At 50.3% G+C, this 27,977-nt stretch overlaps 11 protein-coding genes across 11 annotated transcripts; 4 read left to right on the top strand and 7 right to left on the bottom strand.

Annotated features, from left to right (window-relative positions):
- Nucleotides 1–7: 7 nt before the first annotated feature.
- BGZ61DRAFT_366995 (uncharacterized protein) lies at nt 8–2,340 on the bottom strand (the record flags this gene model as incomplete). The annotated part of the gene is made up of 7 exons (XM_046241736.1): nt 8–687; nt 741–882; nt 940–1,055; nt 1,105–1,238; nt 1,296–1,452; nt 1,509–1,884; nt 1,948–2,340. 7 exons carry the CDS (start codon nt 2,338–2,340, stop codon nt 8–10), a joined length of 1,998 nt encoding a protein of 665 aa, XP_046097207.1.
- Nucleotides 2,341–3,491: 1,151 nt separating this feature from the next.
- On the bottom strand, nt 3,492–5,500 carry BGZ61DRAFT_539015 (general substrate transporter; the record flags this gene model as incomplete). The annotated part of the gene is made up of 9 exons (XM_046254723.1): nt 3,492–3,677; nt 3,748–3,976; nt 4,028–4,154; nt 4,215–4,358; nt 4,413–4,664; nt 4,717–4,881; nt 4,928–5,008; nt 5,066–5,414; nt 5,465–5,500. 9 exons carry the CDS (start codon nt 5,498–5,500, stop codon nt 3,492–3,494), a joined length of 1,569 nt encoding a protein of 522 aa, XP_046097206.1.
- Nucleotides 5,501–6,156: 656 nt separating this feature from the next.
- On the top strand, nt 6,157–7,219 carry BGZ61DRAFT_539014 (carbon-nitrogen hydrolase; the record flags this gene model as incomplete). The annotated part of the gene is made up of 3 exons (XM_046254722.1): nt 6,157–6,314; nt 6,365–6,542; nt 6,593–7,219. The coding sequence occupies 3 exons, from the start codon at nt 6,157–6,159 to the stop codon at nt 7,217–7,219; spliced, it is 963 nt and encodes a 320-aa protein (XP_046097205.1).
- A 1,052-nt stretch (nt 7,220–8,271) lies between these two features.
- BGZ61DRAFT_539013 (heterokaryon incompatibility protein-domain-containing protein) lies at nt 8,272–10,169 on the bottom strand (the record flags this gene model as incomplete). Its single annotated transcript, XM_046254721.1, has 2 exons — nt 8,272–8,350; nt 8,398–10,169. The coding sequence occupies 2 exons, from the start codon at nt 10,167–10,169 to the stop codon at nt 8,272–8,274; spliced, it is 1,851 nt and encodes a 616-aa protein (XP_046097204.1).
- A 2,291-nt stretch (nt 10,170–12,460) lies between these two features.
- Nucleotides 12,461–12,865, top strand: BGZ61DRAFT_367256 (uncharacterized protein; the record flags this gene model as incomplete). The annotated part of the gene is made up of 1 exon (XM_046241768.1): nt 12,461–12,865. The coding sequence occupies one exon, from the start codon at nt 12,461–12,463 to the stop codon at nt 12,863–12,865; it is 405 nt and encodes a 134-aa protein (XP_046097203.1).
- A 2,545-nt stretch (nt 12,866–15,410) lies between these two features.
- On the bottom strand, nt 15,411–16,480 carry BGZ61DRAFT_366997 (uncharacterized protein; the record flags this gene model as incomplete). The annotated part of the gene is made up of 2 exons (XM_046241737.1): nt 15,411–16,045; nt 16,102–16,480. 2 exons carry the CDS (start codon nt 16,478–16,480, stop codon nt 15,411–15,413), a joined length of 1,014 nt encoding a protein of 337 aa, XP_046097202.1.
- A 1,111-nt stretch (nt 16,481–17,591) lies between these two features.
- On the bottom strand, nt 17,592–19,820 carry BGZ61DRAFT_462534 (trichodiene oxygenase). The gene is made up of 7 exons (XM_046247312.1): nt 19,495–19,820; nt 19,308–19,434; nt 19,171–19,180; nt 18,766–19,118; nt 18,659–18,713; nt 17,963–18,603; nt 17,592–17,904 (listed from the first exon to the last, which is right to left on the bottom strand). The coding sequence occupies exons 1-7, from the start codon at nt 19,754–19,756 to the stop codon at nt 17,739–17,741; spliced, it is 1,614 nt and encodes a 537-aa protein (XP_046097201.1). The 5' UTR covers nt 19,757–19,820; the 3' UTR covers nt 17,592–17,738.
- Nucleotides 19,821–20,353: 533 nt separating this feature from the next.
- BGZ61DRAFT_462532 (isoprenoid synthase domain-containing protein) lies at nt 20,354–22,155 on the top strand. The gene has a single exon (XM_046247311.1). It carries the CDS (start codon nt 20,487–20,489, stop codon nt 21,723–21,725), a length of 1,239 nt encoding a protein of 412 aa, XP_046097200.1. The 5' UTR covers nt 20,354–20,486; the 3' UTR covers nt 21,726–22,155.
- Nucleotides 22,156–23,792: 1,637 nt separating this feature from the next.
- BGZ61DRAFT_141615 (S-adenosyl-L-methionine-dependent methyltransferase) lies at nt 23,793–25,583 on the top strand. Its single transcript, XM_046237283.1, has 6 exons — nt 23,793–24,143; nt 24,220–24,230; nt 24,290–24,372; nt 24,429–24,696; nt 24,803–25,265; nt 25,321–25,583. The coding sequence occupies exons 1-6, from the start codon at nt 23,988–23,990 to the stop codon at nt 25,447–25,449; spliced, it is 1,110 nt and encodes a 369-aa protein (XP_046097199.1). The 5' UTR covers nt 23,793–23,987; the 3' UTR covers nt 25,450–25,583.
- Nucleotides 25,584–25,586: 3 nt separating this feature from the next.
- Nucleotides 25,587–26,875, bottom strand: BGZ61DRAFT_462518 (uncharacterized protein). The gene has a single exon (XM_046247310.1). It carries the CDS (start codon nt 26,749–26,751, stop codon nt 26,011–26,013), a length of 741 nt encoding a protein of 246 aa, XP_046097198.1. The 5' UTR covers nt 26,752–26,875; the 3' UTR covers nt 25,587–26,010.
- Nucleotides 26,876–26,957: 82 nt separating this feature from the next.
- BGZ61DRAFT_462517 (uncharacterized protein) lies at nt 26,958–27,666 on the bottom strand. The gene has a single exon (XM_046247309.1). It carries the CDS (start codon nt 27,580–27,582, stop codon nt 27,127–27,129), a length of 456 nt encoding a protein of 151 aa, XP_046097197.1. The 5' UTR covers nt 27,583–27,666; the 3' UTR covers nt 26,958–27,126.
- Nucleotides 27,667–27,977: the final 311 nt, after the last annotated feature.

Genomic DNA, 27,977 nt, shown 5'->3' with positions numbered 1-27,977 from the left:
CCATTCCCTATTCATCAAATTTTGCCACGGGGAACTGCGCAATATGCAACTTAGAAGACCCATAGGGGATCAGCTTGATGCTTGTCCTCTTCTCCTTCTCCACAACTGGGCTGATAGGTGGCAAGTCTGCGGTGTCCTTGCCCACGGGCCATGAGATTTCCCACGCATCCACGCTCAGCGACATAGGAGGATTACCCCTCGCGAATATCGGGCTCGGAAGTTTGCCATTTTTGAGCTTTTTCTCCTGAACGACAACACTCTCGGGATCGATTGCGTACTGCCAGGGGGCCGTCGGCTCGAGCACGTGGTCCCGCGCCTTGGGGTGGACATATTCGTCGGACAACGGCTTCCGATCCGTCCAGTTGAGGGGCTGGTGCTCAGACTCGACATAAGGCATGTCCAGCGCGTAGAGAATGGGGCCGTAGTAGATCCCCACTGAGGAATTTCGTGTCTCGACGCGGACCTCCATCGGCAGCTCTAGCATGAGGCTCGTTTTGCCCTTGGGTATGGACACGTGCTGAAGGGAGGAAGAGTCGGGGGAGAGAAGACTGTGGCGTCTATCGTTGATCTTGAGCGACGCGCTAGATGTCGCCCACTGAGGGATTCTAATTGCAAATTCAAAGTCGACTTTGGTCTCGATCTTGTAGTGAAGGGTGGATGAAAAGGGGTAATTCGTATCACACGACACTTGGACATCTGCCGTCAGTATCAGTTCGCCAATGATGAGAAAACTCGCTTACCTTCGACCTTCTTCCCGTTAATTCTTGTTTTAACAGAAGTAGGACCAAGCAGGATGTGTGCCAACCCAGTGTCGCCGTTCTTGACGTATGATGAGGCGACGTACTTGGGGTAGGCCTGTGGATGGTTGACGGTGCAGCACGGCTAACAACGCGGCAAAAGCTTAGTTGCGAAACGACCAATACTCCAGGCTCAACTTACGAAGTTCGGCTCAAGGCCAAAGGTGTTTGAATAGGATACAACGTTAAAGAAGGGGTTCTGGGTCATATTTCTAGACCAGGGCTGGTTCGTCTGCGTAACATACTGGTGCGACCACCCTGTAGCAGATTAGAGTCAGATCTCCAAGAATGCAATAATCTCACTTACAGTCGGCGCTTACCCCAGCAGGGAAGGCATTGAAGGCAGCAAGCTCGGCTTTGTCTGCGTAGTCATTCTCACCGTAGAACCGATAAAGGAAGGCATACGAGAAGATGGACTCGACAGCCATGCAGAGCTCAGACCTTTTCTTCCGAATTAGATATCACGTTCATGGAGATATCTTTAACCTTGTAACTTACCCTCGCTGGGGGCTCTGGGCACCCAGGTGCTCGTCGCCAATGATGGTTCCGGAGAGCGACGTCTGGTACTTGGTTGTCATGTCGACCGCACTCCGTGTTTGTTGGACAAGGCTCTCGTTTCCAGAGTATCGATAGAGAACTGTTGGGTAACGCAGGCCTATGCGGCAAATTTCAGCTGCTGACAAGACCGAGTTTCAGTTGCGGCCAACACACCTTCAGCTAGGTTAACGCCGTGGGTGAAGCCACTTGGGCGAAATGTCCCGGTACCCTGCTTGGGAAAGACGCCGTCAACGAAGAACGTGGTCCAGTCTCGACCGCCTTTGCGTCCCCCATCAAACATGAGCTCGATGGTCTCGAGAATGATATCGCCTTGATCTCGTGGGTGGTTCTCGTACAGCCACATAAGAGAGATGGGCAATTCATGGGTGCGAGATAGACCAAAACCATAAGGGTCAAAGTTATCTTGCTGTGCCTTATCTTGAAGGAGACCAGTGAAGTTACTGTCAAGCATGGTGTGCACGAGGCCGACGAAACCATGCATGGCGTCGACAATGCGATTAGATTGGGACGGATCTGCTTCTGCGTATTGCTACTTGGCATCAGTTATTAGTCTGAAAACGACTCTGGAATTTTATTGGGGTTCGACACGCACCGTCAGGCCAAACAAGAGCAGAGATCGAGCCCAGATACCTCGAGTTTGGCGTGTTGTTTCGGGCCCGAGCCATCCGTCTTCCGCCTGGTGGTCGAGGACATAGTCCAAGTACTCTCTGGCCTGTTTCTTCAGCCTCGCGTCATTTAGAGACCAAGCTAGGGGGACAATGTAGTTAAACCAGTAGGGCGAAGCCTCGTTCAGCTCGCTATACTCCCAGTCTCCCCCGAGCCATGTTGATCCCGCAACGTAGCGATAGAAATCAAACAGGTGGCCGCCGAGACCATCCGTAGATAGCTGAAGCTGGTCTTTGAGCCAGCCAGTTGGCAGAATGGCCCCTGGAGGGAGGGTGTCGAACTTGAAGGGCTTGAGTACTATAAAGATTTCAACTCCCATTTGGGATGACGGTGGGTCTTGGTATGAGCTGTTGTCCGTACCTGGCTTGTTTTCGTCTTTCGAACCGTGGATATCGTTTGCAAAGCTGCAGAAGATAGCAAAGTAGCAAAGAAATCTCATGGTGGGCGATTAGTAGATCTCTCCGTGACGTGCTGACAGACAAGCCTCCCGTTCCACAGCGTTAAGATTGGTGTGTGGTTGTTCAAAGACTCCAGGGTCGAAGCCTTTCGTCATTTATTAAACCGGGTAATTAGCAGCAATCTTATGCACACGCCTCGTTATCACTTCCGGCCAACCGGGCAAGATTCTGGGCCGACTCCGAAGAGGAGTTGGCCCTCCAGTCTCATGGCAGAGCCCTTATTCGTGCGCATACTTGAACTCTTCTCCAATTTCCCACGCTCTCTCTTTGATGCGGGGGAATTGCGGACAAATTGATTGCTCAGATCCACCCTAGCCACGGGCCTTGCTCCGAGACTTGTCCGCCCTGGTCAGACCCCAACTATCTCTGCAACGTGACGGATATACATTATACGAGATTTTCTTGATTTAGAGAGGAGTGATGCATTAACGCATGCTGGATTCTCCGTCGACTTAACCCGATGAGGCTGTGGCTCACATCGACAAGTGGCAAACTTAACCTGGTACATTACCAATGTCAATTACAATCGCCATATTGGATGGCATCAGCCTCTGTAGAACCTTGCTCCGTGCATACACATTCTGCAAATGAGCTAATTTTGAGTTGAATCGCCATCGCTCTGTGGTTAAATCTGAGGGGCGAAGCATAACCACTATACTGCCGTACGAAGAACCTGATGTTTTCTATCTCCAATCCGAAATCGCCACACATTTTCACGCACACTCTCCATAAAAAGCAATTTCATCTAACAACCGAACTTCTACCGACTACATGACTGTTAAAATGACAGCGGGCGTGAGACACGTATCCTGATGTCGGTCACGGATCTATTTAGGTCGCTTGGACATCTTTTTCTCTATCTATATCAGACCGTGTTGAACGGAGCCTGTTCGACATGTATTTTACTCCAGATGGGTATGAAATAGTGGGTATGTTGTGGTTCTGTCAGTGGCCGACCTGTTCCGATCTAGGCTGTGGTAATGAGATTAAGACAGAGCCGAACTTGAATATTTCAAGACTTGATTCCCTTTTCAGTAGAGGAGAAATCAGTTCCCAGTTGCTCTTTCCCTTCAATGACATTGCCTTCTAGAACGCGAGCTTCCAAAGCAGTCTTTTCCTCTTCAGTAAGATGAGTAAGTTGAACTGCGACGTGATCATTAAAGAGGCCATTGATCTCCTCCAATGATAATCCTTTGGTCTGGAAGAAAAATTATTAGAAATGTTCTTTTGAAACGTTGTATTCCCTTGCACAGCAACGGTTGACTTACATCAGGGCAGAACAGTGCAAGAAGAACCACATTGATAGCCGGCAGGATGATAAAGAGAAGGTAGTACTTCCACCCAATCGTAGCGAAACCAGTTGCGGATGACTCCAGAAATGGGAGTGTCGACAAGAAAAATATAGCTAGGCACCATCCCATGCCTTTGGCACGGATGTGGGTAGGGAAGATTTCGGAGCAGTAAACATAGATAGTAGTGTCGACGAAACCACCGTAGCTATGAGGATGATTAGTCTGGTGATACTGCAAGGCCTTGAGTATGTCTCACAATGTGATGAAACCAAAAAGCATAGCCACGCCGGCCGCCAGCGCTGACTTGTTGGTCGATGATCCATAATTCGCAACAATTGCAGCCTCGATAATGACAAATACGATGCAGCCGCTAATACCAATGACTGGGCATGTTAACTAAAGTCAAATAGGATTATCGGGACAAGTATTCGGGAATGACTCACGGAGACTGCGGACGCGGCCAAGTCGGTCAAGGAACCAGGCATTTGCAAAATTACCAACACATGCCCAGGTGATCCAACCTGCTGAAAGAAGGAGAGAGTCACTCGTGCTGAAGCCGAGGCCCGTGACCAAGCCAACAATGTTACCTGGATTGGTTGTTAGCTAGCTAGTGGTATCGGGCTTCAGCATGTAAATCTTACTGTAGATGACGATGGCACCGTTTGCTTGAGACGCCCACATGACCAGTGTACCGATCAGCATCCTCTTCCTGAAGTGAGGCTTCGTGAACAAGTCTATGAAGCTAACATCTCCGTATGCAGCCTGATCCGCCGTATGCTGAGACGTGATCTGGAAGAACTCTTCGCGGGCAAATAGCTGCTCATGGTCCTTAGGGTCGTGGTGAAGTCTGGAAAGAATGGTCCAGGCTTCATCATTCCGGCCCTTGGCCACAACTTTTCTGACTGTTAGATCTTGATATCGATGGAATCTGGTAGGTGTACTTACGCCAGCGAGGGGACTCAGGTAGCCAAGACACAGTGCAGAGCAATAACAGTGGCCAGAGAACCTGCAGGGATAGTGGAAATCGCCAATTGAGCTGTGCATTGGAAAAGTAAAAGCTCCCGACTCCGACCCAAGCGGCAAGGACATATCCGGTGAGAAAGAATCCACCTAAAAGGTTAGAATATTGCCGATTGGATTAAAGACCCAAACATACCGTGCTGGCCAACGAGTAGTCCCCGTGTAGCCGGGGGGGCAACTTCTGCAATGTAAACAGGCACCAGTGTGACAAACATGGCTAAGTATGTCAGCATGAGATGTTGTTCGGGCTTCTCTTCAGATTTTGAGGACTTACCGGCCGAGAATCCAGTGACGAATCTTGCAGCAATAAACATGCCAATATGAACCGAGCCGGTTTGCAGTCCAGCACCGAGAAGGTTAATAATGGCAGCAAGTATAAGCGACTTTTGACGACCGTAGGCATCGCAGACCCATCCGACAAATAGAGCACCGAAGATAGCACCTGCAGAGAACAGGCCAAATACGGTACCAATGATCTGGTTACTGTAGGCATACAATGCGGCTTGCGTAGGGTCAGCCGTGAGACCCATGTAAGCATACCAGCTTGGCTGGCCAACTGTGGTTGAAATAACGCTGAAGTCATAGCCATAAGAAATACTTCCCAGGCAGAGTGACAGGACAATCTGAGATGAAGTTAGTAAAGAAATGTCCAAGAGTAGGTGGTTGTTCATACGGCTATGTTGGCCCACGAAAATTGAATTCTGGCCATTGTTGCGAGGAGGTGATTTTTGTCGATGGAAGAAATTCTTGACTGATTTGAGTAGACGAGAGCGGCTATGTACGGGTTTTTATAATTTGAATTACAACATAGTCATAGCTACACAAAAGCGAAGGTGAGCCAACGCATCCGAACGTCGATTAGCCATAGCATCTTGACTAGCTAAAGCACCTCGACTAGCCAAAGCAATTGACATCGCAAACTACCGACAGATTTACGCTGCATCACCCCAATCACAGATAATCATGGCCGTCTTAGTCTCTAGCTCATACCTATCGACAGGCTAATAGTGTGCGTTGTAACGAGGGACAGAATAAGGTTGGGGTTGGTAGGCTAGTGGTATCTCGGCAAATTATTACCCGGATTGATCACACGATTATGGCCGGATACTTGGAACCCGGATAGGCCACAACATGTCGATCAACTGGTGCTTATCGGTTAATATAGTCCCGGATAGCAATTCTCACGGATAGGGGTCGGCAAAGTGATGACCTTGGATAGGTATACGCGGGTTCGGCCCGCTAACCAAGGCAAAGAGGTTCGGGTTGACTATAAAGAAAGTAGATAGGTTCAGTCTACCCCCAGTCCTCAACTCAGATACACACACTTCATCAATCTATCTCCTCAGAATTTTACCTATCCTCAAAATGTCCAAGACTGTTAAAGTTGCTGCCATCCAGGCCGAGCCTGTTTGGAATGACCTCCAGGGAGGTGTGGACAAGTCGATTTCGCTGATCCAAGAGGCGGCCGAGAACGGCGCAAATGTCATTGGATTCCCCGAGGTTTTCATCCCCGGCTATCCATGGTAAGTGTTGTCCTGTGAAGTTGGAGGAGAATAAACTCATTCAGAATCAGGAGCATCTGGGCCAAATCTCCCACTGAAAACGCGCCCTACATGACCGAGTATTTCAAGAACTCGTTGGTCCGCGAGTCCCCCGAAATGGACCAAATCCGGGCTGCCGTTCGCGAAGCTGGCGTTTTCTGTGTCCTAGGATACAGTGAGCGGTACAGGGGAACTTTGTACATTGCCCAAGTACGTGGAAGCGGCAAACAACAGTCAATTCAAGAGCTAACTCCCGATAGTCCTACATAGATGAGACAGGCACAATTGTCTATCACCGCCGTAAGATCAAGCCAACTCACGTTGAGCGTGCCATCTATGGCGATGGCCAAGGCGAATCGCTTCAGAATGTCGTCGACACCAAGTTTGGCAAGGTAGCAGGACTCAACTGCTGGGAGCACACGCAGACACTGCTGAGGTACTACGAGTATTCCCAGGATGTTGACATTCATGTCTCTAGTTGGCCTTCCATCTTCAAGGAAAATGTTCCAGAGTGGCCGTACCATATTACGCCCGAATGCTGCAAAGCCTTCTCGCATGTGGTCTCAATGGAAGGGGCCTGCTTCGTCATCCTGTCGAGCCAGATTATGACCGAGGCGAATAAGAAGAAGGCTAACGTCGAGGGTTACGACTACACGAAGGAATCTGGTGGAGGGTTCAGCATGATCTTTTCACCCTTTGGAAAGGAGTTGGTGAAGCCGCTGCAGCCTCACGAGGAGGGAATTCTCTATGCGGACATCGACCTCGAGGAGAAGATCAAAGCGAAGCAAAACCTTGATATTGTTGGACATTATTCCCGACCTGATTTGCTGAGCCTCCGAGTCAACACTGACGCTGCGAAGCCTGTCTTTTTGGCCAAAGATGCTTGAATCTCAGGACTAATAGCTAGCCTAGAAAGTCTTGCATGTAAACACCAAATTAGCCCGAGATGCTTGAATCTCAAGTTGCATTGGCCGGTTTTTCGTCATTAACTTCGCTCCTCAAGGCTCTTTTGGTCAGACTGTTTCCGGTTCGCGTCTCCTGTGACGATTTTGAGTCCCCCACAAGTAATCTGATTGCGACGCTGTTTGACTGAATTGGGCGGACAACATCGCTGAGACCCGATCAGCTCGGAGCTGAGTTGTCCTGCGTCTGGGCACAGCGAAAACTCAATGACCAGCCTTGCTCTCCCAACAAAACATTGCCGTGATGTGCCATGGCGCTTTTGTATCACTCGCCTGCAGCCAATCACTTTCTCCCCGCAGGCTCCTATCATCCGTGTTTGCCGCTTACCAGCCCGCCGAATACAAAGCAGCCCGACCCTCGGCGGGCAACAGCATCCAGCCACGCCAATTCCAGCATTGCTTTTCAAGAGCTCGAGTATTTCGCCTACCGTACCATCCGTAAGGCCGGCCCTCGCTCAAGCTCACGATTCCGCCAACAGGTCCCTCCATTCTCCATCCGGCTCCTGAGTTAACTATTTTAAGTGTAACAGTCCAGCTAAGTATATTAACAACTAGCTGAGCGACTGCAACGAGTATCCTGAAGCCGAAGAGGAAAGAAGGGAAATAAGAAAGGGGCGCTAGAGAAAGAGCTCCTTGATCTTGCAACTGATGTGGGTCAAAGTGTTAGCGGGTCGAGAGTGTTGGCCGAGACCTCCTCGTGGGCCTAGCCTGTTATAATAACTTTAATAAGTTATTGTAAATTACTATTAGTTCCTTATTTCCAAAATAAGTAAATGTCTTTAATAGGCAATCGCTAGATCACGCTGTTCCAGTTCCATGTAATAGTCGTTACATATATAATTGCAACATGCTATATCACATTGTAGTATCACTCCCAGCTAGCTAAAGAGCCACGGTATCCTTAGAGAAGTTGATTACTGATTGTTATTATTCGTTAGGTATGGTTAACATGACTACTGCTTTCCATCGAACCATTACTACACAATTCTAAACTCCCTAAATGACTCAACAGCCATGGATTTGATGATCTCTCCATCCATGATCCCGTGAACATAACTAAAACGTCAGAACTGATCCGATAACAATTGAAGTGCCAGACTTACCATTCGCCGATATAGCGCCAGGTAGCTCCATTCTTCCTGAGAGCATACGCAACACCCCCGCCAAGAAGAATACAAATAGCATCGTCAGACTCGAGTTCACTCGGCCCCAGGCCAATATAGCCAGTAGTAGTGACAAAGAATCGCCTGCTAAATTGCTCAATAAGACGCAGCTGCCGATATTCAATCTGGACGCAAGCTGCCCAAGTGTTCAGCAGATTTTCCAGCCCTTCAGACGTGTCGAGCCGAATCAACTCCTGTTTGTCTAGATCATCAAGTCTTTGTGGCCCGATGGCACTTGACGGCTTAGGATGCTCGCCCTGCTTGAGATCCACGAGGACCGTCCTCCAAAAAGATTGATAATATTCCTCACCAGTTCGATAATATCTAGTGGCAGGCAAAAGAGAACGCCATCTGTCCAACACGGATCGCATGGTGTCTGCCCACTTGCTGTGGTCTTGATCCTTCCAACCGGGCGCTTTCTCGCCAACTTTCTGAACTGAATCAACAGCGAGTCCCTTCAATACGAGAATCGAATCGTCGTTTTCTGTGCTGATGGAAGGCGAAATGGAACCTCGAAGAGACGCGTCGTAAGGTCGTGGTGAAAAGATGGGTTTCGTCAACGAGGTTATGTAGTCGGAGAATGGTTCATTGTGGGCATCGAAATCCGGAACCCAAGAGTTGAGCTTCTCGTTCCTGGATTTTCGGTCTTCTGATATTAATCCAAGACAATCAAGGTCTCCATCTTCGACCAACGCCGCTCGCATAGCCACCCTGTAGACCTTTTCAACAGGCCATGAATAATCAGGTTCGAGGTCAGGGCGACGACCTACCAAACCCAAAAGTCCAATGACCTTATCTTTTGGATCCGATGCGGCTCGGTTCCAAGTCGAATCGAGGGCCAAAGCTACTCGAATGCCTGTTCTGGTCATTAAACGCTGACTGAGATCTGCAGCTCTCCAAACTGCTCTCAGTGAAACTTCAGGATCAATTGGAGATCCTTTCCAGCAGTTGAAGTTGACAGAGAAGTATATAAAGTATGACAGGTCATAAAGATAATGAATCGGAAATGTTTCTGTACCACACCAGCATATTACTCTTGGACAGAGGACGCTTTCTTGCAATGTCCACATCCTTTTCCACCAGAGTCTAGACAGAAGAGCAACTGCGTGGTCTAAGCTGGAGATAAGAGAGTCATGGGCTAGGATGGGTCCGTATATTTCGCTGTATGACTCGAAGGAGTGAGGATAGACTGAACGCCTCATGCCAATTTCTTCTGGACGCTCGAGGGTGGACCCAACAACGGGCATACGTCCTTTTCGGTTTTGATAGACAAGCGTATGAAACTTTTGCAGGAAGTCGATACCAATATCTGAGCTTTCGGTTGACTCACCAAGCCAGACATTGACAACGTCGGCATTGGAGTAAATGTCGTTCATCTGCCGGACTTGGTCGTTTCTTTCAGAGATATCGTCTTGATTGATGCAAATGGCGTCAACCCAAATGGTGCGTGGGGTTTTGGCGCTACGCATGACTTGAAAAGCTGAGAATAGATTTGGGCGGAGATGGAACCGTTTGCCATTGACGAGCATGGACTCTGTTGACTTCTCGTCGCCCCAAGTATATGAAATGGCTTCATACGAGGTACAGCTGTCTATTTCATGGTGTTCAAGCCTGCATGAAATGCCCTGTGAGGCCTCTGCTGGTTCGATGATGAGCAGCCGGAACCATCCCTGTCCAGGCAGGGACGAGTAGTGATATTGAGGGGTGCCCATGACCGATAGCGAATACAAGAGAGTCGATGAAGGAATCGTCGGGCTGGTTGGTGTTGGCGTTTGACAAGAGAACGGATAGAGATACAGCGTTGCTACAAATGTAAGCATCAGATCAGGCAGCAATGGGATGCATATTTGGCAACATTGGGCGAGAAAATACCGCATCCTGGAGGTTTCATCCACTTTAAGTCAGCTGCTGCGTCCAGAGGCCAATTTGGTACCGTACCTCACCACCCTTTTGGTCCCCGATAAGAATAAGAAGTTCTCTTTCAGAGTGACAAATACCACGCCGCACGCTGGTTCGAATCTCAGCTCATCCACTAGCTTACAGCCTGAAGCGATCCAAAACCAAGTCAATCGGTGGCCCACATGCGACTGCAGTACATTCGAATCCTGACGTAACATTGGGTCTAGGAGGGGGCGTCATTCTGTCATTACAGCCTGATGGTTCTTGGTATTGTGCATTACCATTGTAGACCATTCTCGCGAGCAGGTAGGTAGGGCTCTTATCGCCACAGCGCGTCCGCGTTTACGCGCCCCGAGATTTTGATTGGCAGCACCCTATCGCCGCTATTTTGTCGCCTACTAGACGCAGTGCCATTATATGTAGTGCCGAGTCACTTGTCACGGGATCGGGCTTGCTCGTATCAGCCAACGCCGCTGTTTGCAAAAGGCGATGTTTGAGAGTAGCCTGTGTATTTATCCACCGCAGAATGAATGGGTTTGGCAGCGAACGTTATGTGGCGTGAATTATTCAAAGTCAGTACTAACTAAGTGTTTAGAGCTAATGTAATAAATACCGTGCAGCCCAGAGACAGGTATTGCTGAACTGCAAGGCGGCACCAACATCCCACTTTGACCTAAACTGTGCTCTGTGTGGATTTATTCCCAACAGTAAAAGATCTCAAAGAGGATGAATATCAACTGGAGTCATTAGATGCCTCGTAGCAAAAGCACTACCCATTTGATTACCCTACACCACTGTCAGCTTTTGGATGGTGGATGTCGGTCACGGATGCCGGTGATTACCTTGCAGATTATGTGTGAATCGAGACGCCGGGTAAAGATGACTGTGACACGCCCACCAACAATGACCATCAGCTGCTATGAATGATGAGTTGTTATTGATTGACAAGAGGGTATAGCACATCGAGTCGCTAGCTCGTCTCCCTCTTCAGCTGTCTCATTGTGCAAGGCAAATAAGTGCCCGACAATTGGTGCATCAGGGCGAATAGCCTCAAGCCCCGAGTCCCCTGCGCTAAACTATTGATGAGGCTTGCCACCATGCTTCATCGGGTGACCCGTCTACTCCTTCTGAAGCAATCAGGGCCCTTGATTTCACCTGTGAGCCTCGCCCCTGTTTCAGCCGCGTAAATAGTTTTCAGCTGAATTGCGCCACGGCCAATAACATCTTTTTGTTAACCGTGGTTTTTTTCGTCTAGCTGAGAGCTAGGCAAGGGGCAGGCGCCACAACAGAACTTGAACCCAGAGGTAGAATAGCCAATGCCGGTAGCTAAGACAAGCTTAAACCAAGGTGGATTGAGAACACAGTCGAGACTGTACTAAAACCACTAAATCAGCCCTACGTTCCTCCTTTCTCTCCCCTCAGTCTCCCTTGGCACACACTGACACATGGAGTCGGGACTCTGCCTGTCAGTCGCCTCCTGCTCCGGTGCCCTTCCTTACTTGTTATCGTACATTCTATACGATTTTTAGCTCAGTTCATGGAAGATGGGTCAACAGTCTTCGCAACTTGCCGCAAATGATGGTGGAACGATGAGTACAGCAGCTTCCCGCCCCTATGCAGGCAGACGTGCGTAACGCCAGATTCTGCTTGCTTCTTCGCCCAGGTACCAACCTCTTGTGCCACCACCAAATGATTGGCACACGCGACCTGGGCCTACCGACGTGGCTGAGACTGCGGGGAGGGGATTTCCAGGGGTTACAAATGTGCCCATGCTGTTTCTACGCTAAAGACACACTTTATTACACTTTGTGACGGTGACCATTGTCAAGAACGGCTAAGGTCTCAGGGCTGAGAGCGCCAAACGTTCTCGATTGGTCCAAAGGCATAGCTCAGTCACGCTTGATAATTGAGGACTACGCGCCGGCGACATTGCCTTGGGTCTATTATAAAAGTGCATTGTCTCCCGACAGTCCAGACCGTGGCTTGGTGCTATCCTCCTTACTCCACCCCGTCCCTCTTCGTCCCCTGTACATGCTTCGCACCTCACTGGCGATACCCAACCTTTCCTTCACCGAAAGTATCCTCTTTCTGCATCTTCGCCACGATGACGCGCCTCATCATCCTCTCCCTGGCCATAAATCTCCTTTTTACGGCCGTTCAAGCCGCCAACCCCGTCTTTGGCGCCTATGCGACCCCCTCGTGCGAAGAATGCCTCGACCAGACCTACGAGAGCTGTCCGGGCGACTACCGAAAACTGCCATATGCCGAGTGTATGTGTAAGGGCGACGGGGGCACCAACTTCGTCTCGTGCGTGCCTCAGTGCGACGCCAGCCTGAACGAGCCTAACAACGCCGCCGGCGCGTGGTATGGCTACTGCGTCGTGTTCTTCAAGGAAATGTGCCCCCCGGCGGAGTACTACCTCAGCGACGATTACTTCAACGAACAATGCTCCTCTGAGGCAATCGCCTCTGGGGGGTCGGATGCCAGTACCGCCTCTGAAACCGTGTAAGTTACCTGGAATGGACTCGCGTTACTGTGGATATCTAGCTTCTGACGCCGACGTGGACAGGGCCAGCGCGAACCCGACTGCGCCGACTGAGTCGACATCCGGAACAGCAACCCAACAGACATCCGAAGCAACTGCCCAATCAACATCCGGCGCTACAGTTGCAGCTGCCCCAGCTCTAGCTGTTATTGCTGGTTTAGGTGTTCAGCTCATTAATATAAATCTATAGAGAGAGATCAGGAGGCTTTTATTTGTCTGTATCAGCTCGGGAAATGATGAGTCGGTTTCCATTGCGTCGTGTAGGACTTGAATTTCAAGAGCGGTTCCAAATAGACATTTCGGCGCAGTAACGGCCATCTACAACAATAACGGTATCAAGAATAACATTGCGCAATAGATCAAACTGTAATTAATCTAACTCGAGAATTCACTTTTGTTTGAAGATGTTGATGTGCATTTTATGCTCAATTTCAAGTTGCAAATTCATACTAAAACTGACAGTATACCGTGCATCGCAAGATGCTATTGAATACGAACAGACCCTTGGTCGCAAAATCCCAAACCATCCAGTCTTCAGGCGACAGTATCCTGGCTAGAATTCGCGAACTGGTCCTAAAAGTTGACAGCTACACTATCCCTGTCACCATCTACGATCAATTTAATAGGGTTTTGAGACTGCATCCTTGCAGGATGAACAGTAATCCTGATCCAATGAGCTACCCTAGAGTCATTCTACTTTTCAACTTATTCATACAAGAGGAAGCAGCCCTTCAAAATGCATGTCGTCTTTGTCAAACTTGACTCAACAGTCAGTTACAATCATGCTACTGTCCCGAAGCTTACATAGTGTCCTCGCATAAAACAAACAGCTCTCGCCTCCACCCAACCCAATTCGCCGTTCTCCTGCCCATGGTTCGCGACGTAACCGGATCAACATAGGGAACGGGCCGGGTGTCAATGCTACGAAATTATGAGTCTATGCCTAGAAGCATCAAGTGAGTGAAATTCTCAGACAAATGATACATTGCGCAACAATCTTTGAATCTACCGGACCACACAGTGTTAACATCTCCCATTGGCCGATTATGAACTTTTAACTTAAACTTATTTCTGAATAACCAACAAATGTTGTTCTGATATCGGATTGAGAAAATTTTTCACGTTACACCAACAGCCCCAAGTGCAAACAGCTGAACGATATACATTAACTATCTAGCGCTAATGAAATTATTCTTCAAGAGCCAAGGAGCCTTCAGCGAAATCACCAGTCTTGGTATGGGAGAAATACGAATTGTTGATCAAACTTCCAAGCCCTATCTGCTCTGCAGATTGAGTGTCTCCATGTTGCGCTTGAGAAAAAAAGGCAAGGTATATGCCTGCTTAGTCCCATTTACTGTTCGAAGCACATAACATTGGCCAGTCCAGTGCAGTGTTTGCAATTCCAACTGCTATCGAAATTGTAAGAATTGTAAGTAGCGATGTCCACTCACGTGGATGTGGTGCAACAGTGAACAGTGGACCATGATGAGATCTGCATCATGGTGTTGACAACAAGCCACCATCCAGGAAACCCCCGAGCTTTAAAGGATGAGGTCCGCAATAGCACCACATGCTCAGAGCATCGTTATTTTAACTATTAAATTGCCAAACATGGCTAAGATCCGTCGTTTTGTCCATGTTGTTCATTTGATACTAATTCATAGGGCCAGAAGAATCGAGAAGAAGTGAAGACCAAGATGGAAAGATTGCTCAGTATGCAAGCGGCATTATGGAACAAGTCAGAGCTTGAAGAGTACCCTCGTGTATTGCCATAGCAGCACTCGCAAGACATCAAACCAGGCAGAAGTGATGATATACAAAGACATTGGTTAAAAAACAAGAATTAAATCATACTTGCATGATATAACCTCGGACACTGTTAATAAGAAAAGTTTGTAGAAGGACACACAGTGTACATCTAGATCTTTTAGATTCTTTTGTTGGATGGCGTACGCAACATTCACTCAAGGGATAAGTGTTCAATCGGGTGTGGAGAAAGACGATGATTGTATTAACTAGGATGCCTCCGGTCCCCTCTTTCCCATAGGGGTTTTATGTTATGTCGCACCCCCTCTGACTACTACGTAAGGTTAGGATATCGATCGATCAGAGGTTTCGTAATAAGTGGTCAAAATCCAACATATTCCAATTCCTCTATAAAATACAGCCTTTGGACTGTCAATTAGTGAGTAACCATAAGCTTCTGCATCCTGAATTGCAATTCTACTACGTAGTACGGAGTAGCTTCTATGATGATAATACTCCGTAGGTAGGGTTAGGATTGAGTTTGCTCAACCCTGCTAGTCGCACGCACCTCTGTCTATAGTCTCGGTAGGTCGAAAGTCTCCGTAGGCCGGCAGTCTCGGTGAGTTGGAAGACTCCGACGCCCGTGATGTCCGTTAATCCCGCAAAGTCCACTGTGACCATTACCTGGATACCTACGCACCAAAGACCAAACTATAGCGGAAATACCAAGCGTTATGCCACTAATTGAGATCTATGAACAGCTTTACTTCTCAGCTGTGCTACAAAGCTGAAGCCCCAGATCCCACAGCCGCTCCTCCCCTTCCTTGTCATAAGCATGAGGCGCATACCCGTGTTGAATCAAGTCCGACTCTGATCCCCTCAGAGGCCCCTGTTCTATCATCTCTGCCAGATAACGCCCACCTTTCGTTTCCCATTCTTTGCCCACAGCAGCCCACACTGGGGTTGCTGCACCTTGTGCTATGCTTTTCATATACAAAGCAATCGCCGGGTTCTGCATCATTCCTTGGGCTTCGTCTACCTGAGCGCTGAGCTTCTCGGTCAACACAGCTCCGGGGTGCACGGAAGTAGCATGTAAGCCCTGGGATCCATAACGTCTCTCGATTTCATTGGCCATCCATGTGGTAGCGGTCTTCGAGGAGCCATAGGCTACGTAAGTGTGATAGGGAGTGCGCTGGAAATTGTAATCGTCAAACTTGAAGGTGCTCGCTGAGTGAACCATGGATGACAGCATCACTACTCGTGATGAGAACTCAGGCGTTGCTGATGCCAGCAGAGTGTCACGCAATTCTTGAAAGAGGGAAAAATGGGCAAGATAGTTGACACCAAAGTGCGTCTCGAAGCCATCCTGCGTCGTACCTTGAGGTACGAGGGCAACACCTATTGAGCGGCTTAGTGATCGACCAAAGGAGATCAGATATTCGAGATAGATTTACCAGCATTGCATATAAGGACGTTCAGTATCTTGCATAGATCCAGAAAGTTGGCTGCCGCTTGCTTGACCTTCGAAATGGAGTCGAGGGCCATGTCCAGATAGACAACCTTGCCTGGTTTCCCATCTGACAAGATCTTATCGATCACTTGCTTGCCTTTATCCGCCTGACGTCCTGTGATATACACGTCGGCCCCCGTCGCATGAATCGCCCTGGCAATCTCAACGCCAACGCCTGACGTGCAGCCAGTGATGAGGAATACCTTGCCAGTGAGCTTTCCGTCCAGACCCTCGTCCCGGATAATCTTGAGCGCGGTTGGCCGAGCATCATGAGGCCCATTAGGGCTCGCGTGATCGTTTGCGTAGGGTGAGGTAGATGCCATGCTGTGATGTTCGAGAGGGATCGAAGGTAATTGAGGGTAGCTGGTAGTGATAGGCGGTTTCTGGATGTTCCAATTTAAAACTAAAAAGGTATCAGAGGGCGTGGTATCTTTAAAGCACATTTTCAAGGAGTCTGTTGACTAGATCTGTGCCATGCGTGCTATGAATGCCATGCGCGGAACGCACGGCATGCGCGGAGCGCGCTCCGAGTAAGTGTGGCTGACTTGTCTGAAGAGACACCCTTGAAGATCGTGCTCGACAATCGCTTAATAAATTGCGGTCTAATTACAGAAGACCCTGCTAGTAAAGAAGCATTGACATAAAATCTCATGATAGAAAGTCATCTCAGACTGTAGCTGTGACCTCACGTGTGTCCAGACAGAAAATCGATATTTTGACTCAATCCAGGAAGGACATGACGCATGCGCCGAGCAGCTTCTGCCGATTTCTATAGAACCTAGTGCACCCTGTCTACAGGAGGGCGGAACGGAATTAAGCCGCTGCCTTTCGTTCAGTCAACATTTCCTCCGCGAAGCTTCAAGAAGTTTGGTGACATTGGAGTAGGTACTAAGTAGCAAAGTGCATAGGAGTTTCGAGATTACCCTCATTAACTTCCAAATCAGATAAGAGACCCCAATTCAGGTAGAACTCAAGGCATTCTACTTGTCCCAACTTCGCGGTTCCGATGGTGTTTTGCCGGCCCACTACGGTGGCAAAGCCACTTCTGCAGTATTTAGGGTAATATGGGTGCTACTCAGCAATATACCTAGGTGTAGTATTAACTTGAGATACTGAATCCTCTCCAATGAGTTACTTGAGCTTCCATCAGATAAGTTTACAGGTTAGTAAAAATCTTGAGTACAGTGGATTCAAGTCAAGTAACATATCCTCAGTGGACTCATAAACAGAGTGAGATTCTAATTGAAAGCGCTCACACCCAATCAGCTCTTGATCTGAGTTTGAAGTTACGGGTGAATCAGCAGGACCCAGTTTAAGAGAGTAGCTTGGTGGGCAGAAATTTCAAGCGGGTGGTAGCTGGAAAGACTCTGGGGCATGGTAGTCTGGCCCACTAGTCTAAATAGTCCGGACTATTAGGAGCACTATCGGTACAAAGCCATTTTCATTGCAGACATATAGAGACTAGTGACAGGCCTTAATATCCATGATTTTCAATAAGGTACAATGGAAATTGTGTATAACTCGTCAAGCACTGGTTTCTTGCTTCGATTTTAGTCCGGGCCCCAAACCGACTAATCACTGCTAATGTATGGCTACTTGAACGCCCTTGCTGCCCTTCTTTGGCATGGCAATCAGCTGATCGTGATCGTATGCGATGTCTGATATAGTTGTGTCATGGAGAGTCATGTGAGGCATGACACGCAGAGCCAGAGCCGCGACTGAAAGGTAGAGTTCGCAGTAAGCCAGCCTATGGAATAACAGTCAGTTTTCACGATGGCCCAACCATAGACACAAGGTACACTCACTGCATCCCGATGCACTGACGGTGGCCCTTGGAAAAGGACATCAAGTATTTCTCTAGACCCCTGTCCCTTTGGCCTTCCTTATCCAACCATCGGTCCGGAATGAATTCTGAGGCATTTGGGAAGAGGGTGGGATCCATGTGTATCATGTACGATGATACCCCGATAGCGTAACCACGTGGGATTGTGTAAGAGGTGCCACCATTAGATGTGGTACCAGATGGGCTTTCAGTCGGCGTGTACAATAGTTCTTCATCCGGTGCAATGACGGAGATTCGACTCGCAACGCCATACATCAGACGCAACGCTTCAAGGACGACACCATTCAAGTAGGGCAGCTTTTCCAAAGTGGACCATGACGGGAGGTTAGTTTCGTCTGTGACGACAGTGTGGAGCTCTGCAAGTAGTCTTTCCAGTTGGCCCGGATTGGTGAGTAGGTGGAAGGTCGCAATTGAGAGTACGGTGGATATGCTGTGGGTGCCTCCTAGGACTATGGCGATGGCTTCGCTTGTAAGCCGGTCGGGTGTCTTCTCAGCTTCAGGAAGATCAGACTGAAGAATTGTTTCAACAACCGTCAGCTGCTTTTTTCCTGTGTCGGTATCGCTGGTGCCCTTAGACTGTTCCACCAGCTTCGGAATGGTGACCTATACCAATGTCAATTAATTCGGGCCAAACATTAGTCTTGCGGGAGGGACAAACGCGAATCAGTTCCAGCAATGAGCTGATCTCAGTCGAAATAACACGGCAGACAGATCTGTAGGAGTTAGGGGAATTAAGCTCCCGTCCTGAGATTATAGTGAACTCACAGAGGCATAACATCCGCCAAACGTGCCAGGGTATGTAGGTGACGGCTGAGATAAAACAAGCCGGTGATCTTGTCAACTGTTCCTTTGAAACTTGGGTTCCAACCAGGCTGTTCGAGATTCCCCAGGCTACGGCCAAAGCAATAGCTCGTCAGTGCATCGGTGGTAAAGCAGGAGTACGCAGCAGCCAGCTGAAATGGCGCACGGTCGCGGTAGAGAAGCAGCTTGTCGCAAAGATGTTGGATCTTCTCATGAAAGATACTTTCGCGTTTCATTATCTGGGAGCGGGAGAAGAATTTTGTGACTGGTGCTCGACGGAGTCGGTGATGGTCATGGTCTTCTGTACCAACGCTGGCCTTGGGTCTATGTTAGTAGGTGGCCCATTACTATCGCAGGAAGGGAGCTAACCAGTCGTAAACTTGAAAACAATCAATAGTTAGCACATGTATCATTCCTAGACGATTCGTGGACGCCATGACAGGAAGGAAAAGGTGGGAACGGCGCAAGGGTAGGAGACACAAGTCAGACTAAAGCACTCAACATACCCCCAAGGCATCGCGGCCAAGTAGTGGTCTGATTTATTGCGTTTCTCCTTCCCATGGGCGTAGACAACGTCGATGAAGCTAGGATCATTGCAGTGCAGCTCGTTCGGGTTTATCCGTACAATTGGGCCTACCAATAGTCAGCCATCAACGGGCCCGCTCGCTTGGCAACCACTGCATCAGCTTTTACCGTATTTCTTATGGAGGCTGGAGATCTTGCGGGTATATCTTCCTTGAAGGATGACATCAAACCAGAACTCATACACGTAAGAGGCCCTAGACAGGACGGGTCCCGGGAAGCTAGCAAGGGGGTGCCATGTAAGCCGGTACACCACAAGGGTTGCAGTGTGTAGAAACCAGATGATCGCAAGCAGAAGTGGATAACGCCAAACGGAGCCAAACCATTTGACGTCTGCCACTTCGGTGCTCGAGGAAAATGGTATTTCGTTCATGATAGTGAGGTCCTAAGAACGATGTCAATCAGTCGAGTGTTACCCTGGGCAAAGCCTTGGTTATCGGGGACGGACCCTAGTGTATAATATACTTTGGAATGGGCATAGGCAAATGGTTCTCCTTGGTCAAAGTCGTAGCCGAAGTGAGAACCTGGTAGAATGCACGAGGCAGCCAGGACGGCACCCTCGGAGCGGGTCATGGGCTCATTTCTATGTTGGCCATGCCGGCCCAGATTTGAAACCAACTACCGAGCCAGATGATTGCGGCCCTGCGGCCTATGGAACGAGGACACATCACAGATGCTGGTATCTTTAGTTCGTCCGAAAACCTACATATGCCAGGAAGAGGGTGCAGAACACGTCAATAGTGCAGATGTCCAATGTAGGACGGGCGCATGCCCCCACATGTCCACCAGTTGGCCGGGGTTCCTTCTGAATGCGGAAAGTTGTTAAACGATATTCGGGATGTACACCACCAACACACTGATAGCGGAGGAGCTAGTCAGAAAAGAGAAGTAGGTGCGGAAGCGAGTTCAGGAGCTTTTGCCCCAGGAAGAAGTGTAGAAAGAGATATATAGAGAGCAACTAGTATAGGGTCCCAAGAAGAAATCCCCGGTTATTTAATCCAAGTACTATCGAGTCACGGATACGCACTGCCCACAGTTTTCAAACTCGGTTGATCGCTCAATTAAAAAAAAATTGGCCCCCTTGACTACCAAAGACGAGCATCATGAGCCGAGCTATTGAAGAGCGCTTCTACAATGAGCTGAAGGACTCGCCTCGCCCTTACTACCCGTTCCCTGATTTTGTTAGCCCGCACATCGAAGAGCTCGTTGCCGAGTATTACCAATGGATTGACATCGACTGTCGGTTCGAATCGAAGACTGCTCGTGATAGGCATAAGCGACATCGACTCTCGGATCTCGCTGCTCGCGGGTTCCCATGGCTGACGTTGGAGGAGCTTCGCCCTGTGGCACGGTTCACCGCATTCTTTGCCATTCTCGATGACTATATGGACCGCAGTAGCCGTGACGAGCTGGGCCATGTCAAGGAAAAGGTGTCTGCTATCCTCAACGGCCAAGACAGCAGTGAGCCGGACCAGGGGCTCTACCGTCAGGTCTATCTAGTCCGACAAGAGGCTCTCGCTTGTGGGATGCCACAACATCTGTACCAACAGTGGGTTGACTCTATCCTGGCGATGATGATGGGATATGGGGACGAGAAGAAGCACAACGCGGCTGGCAAACCAGCACCGTTACCGACGTTCAAAGCGATTCGTCGACAAACCTCTGGGGGCATTTGCTTTGCCAAGTACCTGTGCATGCAAAAGAACTACCGTTTCCTCCCCGACCAAGTCCTCCTCGATCCGAGTATACTTCGAATGCACGAGCTCGCCGGGAGCCTCATCGGTTACCACAACGACTTCATCTCGCTGCCCAAAGAGCTGGCCCGCAAAGGAGACGTCGTCAACCTCATCATTACCGTCCAACACGAGTCCGGGCTGAGCCTGCAAGATGCCTGTCGGAAGGCGCTTAGGATACACGACGAGGACCTGGAGGAGTTCATCCGCCTGCAGAACGGGCTGCCCGACTTTGGACCAAGTCAGCGACTGGCCCAAGAGTACGCGAGAGACCTCGGCATCATGTTGCAGGGCGTCTACTCGTGGCACACCAAGAGCACCGGCCGCTATGTTCCCGGCGCCTACGTTGAGCCCGAGCACGAGAAGAAGAACAGCGGCGCCGGAGCAAAACTTGCAGTTGGGTCTTCGTCTCCGTTCATGTACGGCCGTGTTGTGCGACCCGCCGCCGATCGGGTGTGGCAGCCTGTTCGCGCACAGCTACATGCATTCGGCTTCCAAGTGTGGCACCTGGGCCTGCTCTGTCTTTTCTTTGGCCTGACCCTCTTCACGGGTTATCTGTTTACTGGCTGGGGGGACGTGTTGCATGGCCTGTTACACAAATGCGGCTGAACGGTGGGAACCATGCAATAGATCTGTTTCAGGTTCAGCGAGGGGTGGTCATGTTCTTGGCTGGTGAGCCATAACGAGAACGGGAAATACTTGTACGCCTCCAACTTATCATCTCATAGCGTTATTCATTTTGCCGTATATTCGATTATGATGAGTCTGATTTAATTTCTCGAGGGGATCGCGCACTTAGCTTAGTGATATGCGCGTTTGGCTCTAGTCCATTCAATCCAAGTCGAGGTGAGTACGACCCTGACAAGCAGATGGTGCGATTAGGTAAATGGCGCCACATTTTAAGACAAGGTCAACGAGTTGGAATCCGGAGCTTCCTTCGACCGGATAACCCGAGGTCAGCGGCAAACGATACCGACAAGGCGGAAGCCGACGATGAAGCCGACGATGAAGTTAGCGAAGCGATAGCTTATCGCCGCGAGATGGAAAGAATGTCCCGTCGAGAGCTCGAGGACGAACCATGACCATCTCACCATCTCCAGGTCCTCCACTCCTCGAGGCCAAGCGAGCCAATCGAATAGTGATGATCCCGACACCTACGGAATCCTCCGGAAGTACCGGAGCGCCGGTGAGGGGTAGAACTTAGCGTGCATCTCGTGGGTCTTGTGTATCTCCTATCGCGAGAGCCGGAGAGAATGGGAAGATGGGAAAATCTCGCAGATGGGAATTTGGAGCTGGGCGAATGGGTTCACAGTTCTGTTTTCAACAATATCAACGTTCAGGTACTGGACTGGACTGGACTCGAATCGACTGATTCTGGACTGGACTGATTCATGATGCCGACGACGTGCGTCCGGCACATTCCAAGACCCGGACCCAAAGTTCCGGGACCAGAGTTCCAGGCGTAGGGTTAAGTTGGTGTGGCTGAGCAACAAGCATCCCTCTCCTCCCGACGTGCTGGTAAGGGGTGGTAAATTCTGTGAATGCTCTTGACTCTCTGACTCTTGACGGCAAGGCAAATGTCACCAAACTCAATGCAAAGGTCATGGCCCTAATGCAAGACCCAAAGTCGCGTGATTTCCACCAAGGCGACCAAGGCGGCGCGTGATACAACGTGTCCATGCGGGTGGGATGCGTCCCAGCCCAGCGGTCCGGGAGGTGCGGGGTTGGGCACCAGTCCTCACTTGTGAGATACAGTGCACAAGGGTTACAAATGTTAGCTGGAGTACGGAGGACTACTATGGACTAGAGGACGGAGTACTACCGTACTAGAGTACGGAGTGCAGTACGGGTACGGGTACGGGATATCGCAGATCATCAGAATAGCGAGAGTGGAGAGTGAGGATACCCTTACATACATGGTAAGCACCCTTACATGGTAAGTGTCGGTCCTTGTCGATCAATTCTCTACAATTTCCCCACAGTTTCCATCTCGAGGTACCTTTCTTTCAGGGTCTATCCATACCAAATCCCATGTATGTGCCACAGTACTACGCAGTATCTCTGCAAGTCTCGAGCTAACATTCGCAACCCCGGTCGGCTGTAGGCAATATCTGACGGGCCTGGACAAGATCGTCATACGCCAGGCAGCATGCCATACGCCAGGCAGAATGCCAAACGCCAGGCCAGCATGCCAAACACCAGGCATCACGCCAAACGCCACGGCCCGCTCGAGATGGGCGAAAAGGGAGACGCGCCTTGAACCTAGTGGGTGTCAGAGCTCACCGGATGGGAACAGCAGCCAGCCTTGTCCAATTGCTTTGTGGGTTGAGCTGCAGAGGCGTGGACTTCTCCGCTCTGGTGTCGCTCTGGTGTCAGCGCGGTCAGCACAACTTACAAGGGGGGGGGGGGTACATTACACGCAGTACACACATCCACTAGGCAAAAAACCCTGCGATTTGTCCCTCCCCCGGCAATCATGACGAGTTGCCATGCCATCCGAGAGCCGGAGCACTGTGCCAAGTGGGCCGGCGGGCTCTTGGGCCGGTCCAGGAGCCTGGGACGCGGCGCGACAGAGTTCGAGGCACATGCAAGCCCCCTTACCCACGGCTTTTCAGCATTTGGCAATAGACCTTGGGCGAGAAAAAGTAAATGAGGAGGCGTCTTGAGCTCGGGGGGCCAGACGTGGGAATAAACCAGCCGACCGGAGACGTGGAATGAACTTCGCCAGAGGCACAGCTCTTTCGACCCTCCACTGGCCGTGTCGGCCCTCAGCTATAAGCGGCGGTGTCGGCGGATGCCAATTGGGATCAGCCTGGAGCCTTCAGCAGCTGGGACGTCTTTCGATTGCTCCTGTAACAATCACCAGCCGCCATGGAGAGCCAACAACACGCGAAACCCGGCGGCGGAGGCGACGATACCGACCACGTCCCCAACGACGAGCCCGGCCTGCCGCTGGAGAATTACGAATTCACCTTTGACCTGGCGCAGCTGCCCGGATCTGGCAACATGAGCTTCATCGAGCCAGAGGTAGGTCGACCCCCCCAGCTCGCAAAAACCCTGCGAATTGTGCGCTGACTTGATGGCTTCTCCGCCCCCGCGACAGCCTTGGACCATGTAGGCGTCTTCCCTTGAAACAGCTTGACCGTTCCCACACATTGACCGGCGTCTTGCAGGAGCGACACGGCGTCGTTGTCCGACAGCGTGCAGACGTTCCCCGAGGAGTTTGGGCGCACATACCACGCCTACCGTGCCGGCTGTAAGATGCCATTGTTTGCAGTCTCTGGGGCCTCGCAATTGATCACAGACACGCAGCATACGCCTTCCCCAATGACGCCTCGGAGCAGGAGCGCCTGGCTCTCCAGGGCCAGTGTATCAAGAAGCTCCTGCGCGACAGGCTGTACTTTGCTCCCCTCTCGCGCGCGAAGCCGCCGCTGCGAATCCTGGACATCGCCACCGGCGTGGGCGACTGGGCCATCGAGATGGGCGACCTGTTCCCCGGATCCATGGTCATTGCCACGGATTTATCCCCGATCCAGCCGGTCGACGTGCCTCCGAATGTGCATTTCTACGTGGATGATTCGTGAGTATCTATGCGGGCATGTGTCCATTGCACTTGGAATGCCTGAGTCGGGACATCAATGCCAGCCCGTCGCGAAAGGATGCCCGTAGCTAACCATGGCGCTCAGGGCCGACCTATGGGACTTTGCGCACAAATTCGACTATATCCACACGCGATCGACCGTCGGCTGCTGGGCCTCGTTCCAAAGCCAGATCGCCGAGCAAGCGTTCGACGCCCTCGAGCCCGGCGGCTGGTTCGAGTCGCAAGAAGTCGACGGCAACGTGTGCTGCGACGACGACACCCTCGACCCGACTGGGCCTGTGGCAGCGTGGTTCAACGACCTCCTCGTCGCGTCAGAGCACGTACAGCGGCCCGCCATCTTGGGGGCCACGCTGAAGGAGGTGTACGAAAAGGTCGGCTTCGTCGACATCCACCAGCGCACCGTCAAGATGCCCATCGGCGGCTGGGCCAGGGACGCCCGCCTCAAGGAGGTAGGGTACATGTGGGAGGCGAATCTCCTGGATGGACTGAGCGGCTTCTCATATCAGCTCTTTAACAGGGCATTCAACAGAACGCCTGCGGAGATTGAGGTATGCACACCTAACCACCACCTTAATGTCAATAGATTTGACTCACGACTTGTAGCTATGTCTCGTTGATGTACGACAGCATCTCGGCGACCCGCGTACCCACGCCTATATGCCGGGGTTTATTGTATGGGGAAGGAAGCCATATCCCGGCGAAGTGTCGGGAGCTGCAGCGGAGGGGAAGTAGTAAAATTCCGACGTGGATAATGAAACCGCGGGCAAGGGAAAGAGTAGACGGGGCGCTATAAAGATGGTCTATTAGTTAGTATCGCTAATAATAGAATAATGAAATAATATACGGTAATATATATCAGATAATATTTTGGTCAACGAAATGGCAGTGCAGTCATCAATGCTGTCGAAGTAATTGAACAAACTGCATAACACTTCCCGCGCAAAGTTATGCCCAGACATTCAGCCTCAATGCAGGAACGAACCTTTCTCTTGGAATCTTGTAGGTATACCCCCCCTGTATCGCAAAGTGGTTGGTTTGTAGTCGGACCCTCGGGACTGAAGCGAACGCCGGTGCAGAGATTTAGGGTAGGCGAGTTGTCAATTGGATTGGATTGTACCAGACAACAAATTGTCCATATACGTCGTAGGTTAGCACCGGCAAGCCAGCAGGAGATTCCTATTTGCTCTTTGCGCTTGAAGTTTTACCTGCAGAGGTAGGAAAGGACTTGTAAATTGTAGTCTTGCCCAGCATCAGTCATAGCTTCAGTATTGTTCGGACCCTCACTCGTTTCTATTAAACATCAGGTTCTACCTCATCGACTGTGGGCACTCGGGTAAGTTTGAACTCGAAAAAGTCTGAGACGGCTTGCACCGCGTCCCATATGACCTGCACATCCTTCTTGGATACACCGATGCGGCGTGTCCCCCGAATGTGCCAGTGTGTCTCGGTCCGCAAATCCTGGCTCATTATCGCCGGGAGCACCACAAGCTGCGTCTCGACATCGTCGAGGATCTGACGGTCGGATAGAAACAAGCCGTACGTGATCTCCCCCGAGACCCACGCAAAGTCCTTGTGCGCGTCGAAGAGCCCGATGGTGTCTGTGGCGTTGCGCGTGTACACCTGCTTGAACCAGCCCATCGCCCGCTGGTGGTTTGCTTCATCCGCCTGCCATCCCTCGCGCGTGGTGCTCAGGTCTCGGTCCTCGGGCTTTTCCACCCGGCTGATGGCCAGGATCGCCTCGATGGGCTTGCACACGCCCACCAGGCAAATTGTCTTCACGAGCGCCTCCCGCAGCCGGCGGATGAGTGCCTTTCTGCCGGGTCCGCCGGGCTCATTTTCGGATTTGTTGACTAGATAGAGGTAGAGATCCTTGGCGGCCTCGGGATCGCGGCTGGCCGAGAGACAGGCAATCACGACGATATACCAACGATGACTGCCCAGGTCGGTACTTTTGAAACTGTTCTCGATGTCCTCGAATAGCTTGCATAGCTTCGGGACCGGGACCGGGTCTGTTTCAGCTTGAGAAGTCGCCATAATGATTCCTTGAGATTCGGAGAGTTTCCTTCTCAGGCAGTGTGTTTGGGAAGAAGAGTTTGACTCGTTTACTATGTCATGATGTTTCGCAAGGTGCGGGACCTGGTAAGTCAGCGCAGACCCACAATAGAGGATTCGCTCGATTGCTCACAAAATGCCTCAACATGGAGCTCCGTATGTATGTAAGATTCCACACCGTCTATCGCCTCTAAATTCTTACATACATGGGTCTTTTTAAACCAGCATATAATTGACCAGCTACTGGCCGCTCGACATGGCCGCTCGTGAAGCAAAAATGACCCACGCCGTCCTCGTCATTGTTAGGCACAACCCCACTTCACCGGCTTAATCGACACCTCGCAATCCTCGCCTGGATCATGGCACGCTGCTGAAATAGCTGCGCTGCAACTTCCAATGAGCGGCATGATGGTTGTGTAGTTCAAAAACCTGAAAGTGGCGATGCTGGCGAAAATGAGGATTCCAGTCAGGATGACCATGAGCATCACCAAGAAGAGTATCCGCACGTGGCAACGTACACCCTGCCATCAAGCCAGCCCCAAGGCGCATAAGAAGCCACCACGGAAACTCTGCGAAATGAGCCAGTGAAGAACACCAGAGATGATAGTAAAAGCAAGGCCGAGTCGGTAGGGCAGTTGCAAGAAGTATGTTCATCTCTATTCGCCCCGGGACGAGGACACCCGCAAGGGCTTGCGCTGTCGCGGGTCTGAAAAGTGGTTCTATTCTTGGGCAGGACAAATGGTGCTTAAAATACCGTTGAGGGTGAAGGGGATGAATGATACTAGGAAGAATCTGGCGAGTAATCATACCCATAACCAAATGGCTTACCGAGAGTTTTGTCGCTCGCTGTCGTAATCATAGCGGTACGCCGATCCGAAAGAAATTCATCGGCTACTTCTGGATGCATTCCTTATTTTCCCAAGCCTCATACCAGATTCCTAGCTGGAATGACTCAGACAAGGTTTGGTTTTTAAGAATTCTGTCTCTGATTTCCTTCAGATGAGTCGTAGAATTTTTAATATCGTCTTCGAATTCAGAAAACGTGAGAGTAGGAATGGTAGGCACACTTTCAGTACTGTTCCAAAAGTCCTCTGAGACAATGTATACAATATAATTATTTGACGTCAGCGACATGAAGAAAGCGGAATTGTACCTTGGGAGGAATGTTAGATGGGTATATTTCACAAGAGCACAAAGGAATAATACAT

Source organism: Ilyonectria robusta (genome assembly GCF_021365365.1).
Source record: "Ilyonectria robusta strain PMI_751 chromosome Unknown BGZ61scaffold_31, whole genome shotgun sequence".
Classification (NCBI taxonomy): Eukaryota; Fungi; Ascomycota; class Sordariomycetes; order Hypocreales; family Nectriaceae; genus Ilyonectria; species Ilyonectria robusta.
This window is presented reverse-complemented; position numbering and strand designations above follow the sequence as displayed.

Coding starts and splice junctions, on each gene's coding strand:
- BGZ61DRAFT_462534 (XM_046247312.1), bottom strand. CDS start 19,756: ATGAACGAAATACCATTTTCCTCGAGCACCGAAGTGGCAGACGTCAAA. Junction 19,435..19,494: donor CAGCCTCCATAAGAAATACG/GTAAAAGCTGAT, acceptor GACTATTGGTAG/GCCCAATTGTACGGATAAAC. Junction 18,604..18,658: donor CATTGCTGGAACTGATTCGC/GTTTGTCCCTCC, acceptor ACATTGGTATAG/GTCACCATTCCGAAGCTGGT.
- BGZ61DRAFT_462532 (XM_046247311.1), top strand. CDS start 20,487: ATGAGCCGAGCTATTGAAGAGCGCTTCTACAATGAGCTGAAGGACTCG.
- BGZ61DRAFT_141615 (XM_046237283.1), top strand. CDS start 23,988: ATGGAGAGCCAACAACACGCGAAACCCGGCGGCGGAGGCGACGATACC. Junction 24,373..24,428: donor CCACGCCTACCGTGCCGGCT/GTAAGATGCCAT, acceptor ACAGACACGCAG/CATACGCCTTCCCCAATGAC. Junction 24,697..24,802: donor CATTTCTACGTGGATGATTC/GTGAGTATCTAT, acceptor CATGGCGCTCAG/GGCCGACCTATGGGACTTTG.
- BGZ61DRAFT_462518 (XM_046247310.1), bottom strand. CDS start 26,751: ATGGCGACTTCTCAAGCTGAAACAGACCCGGTCCCGGTCCCGAAGCTA.
- BGZ61DRAFT_462517 (XM_046247309.1), bottom strand. CDS start 27,582: ATGGGTATGATTACTCGCCAGATTCTTCCTAGTATCATTCATCCCCTT.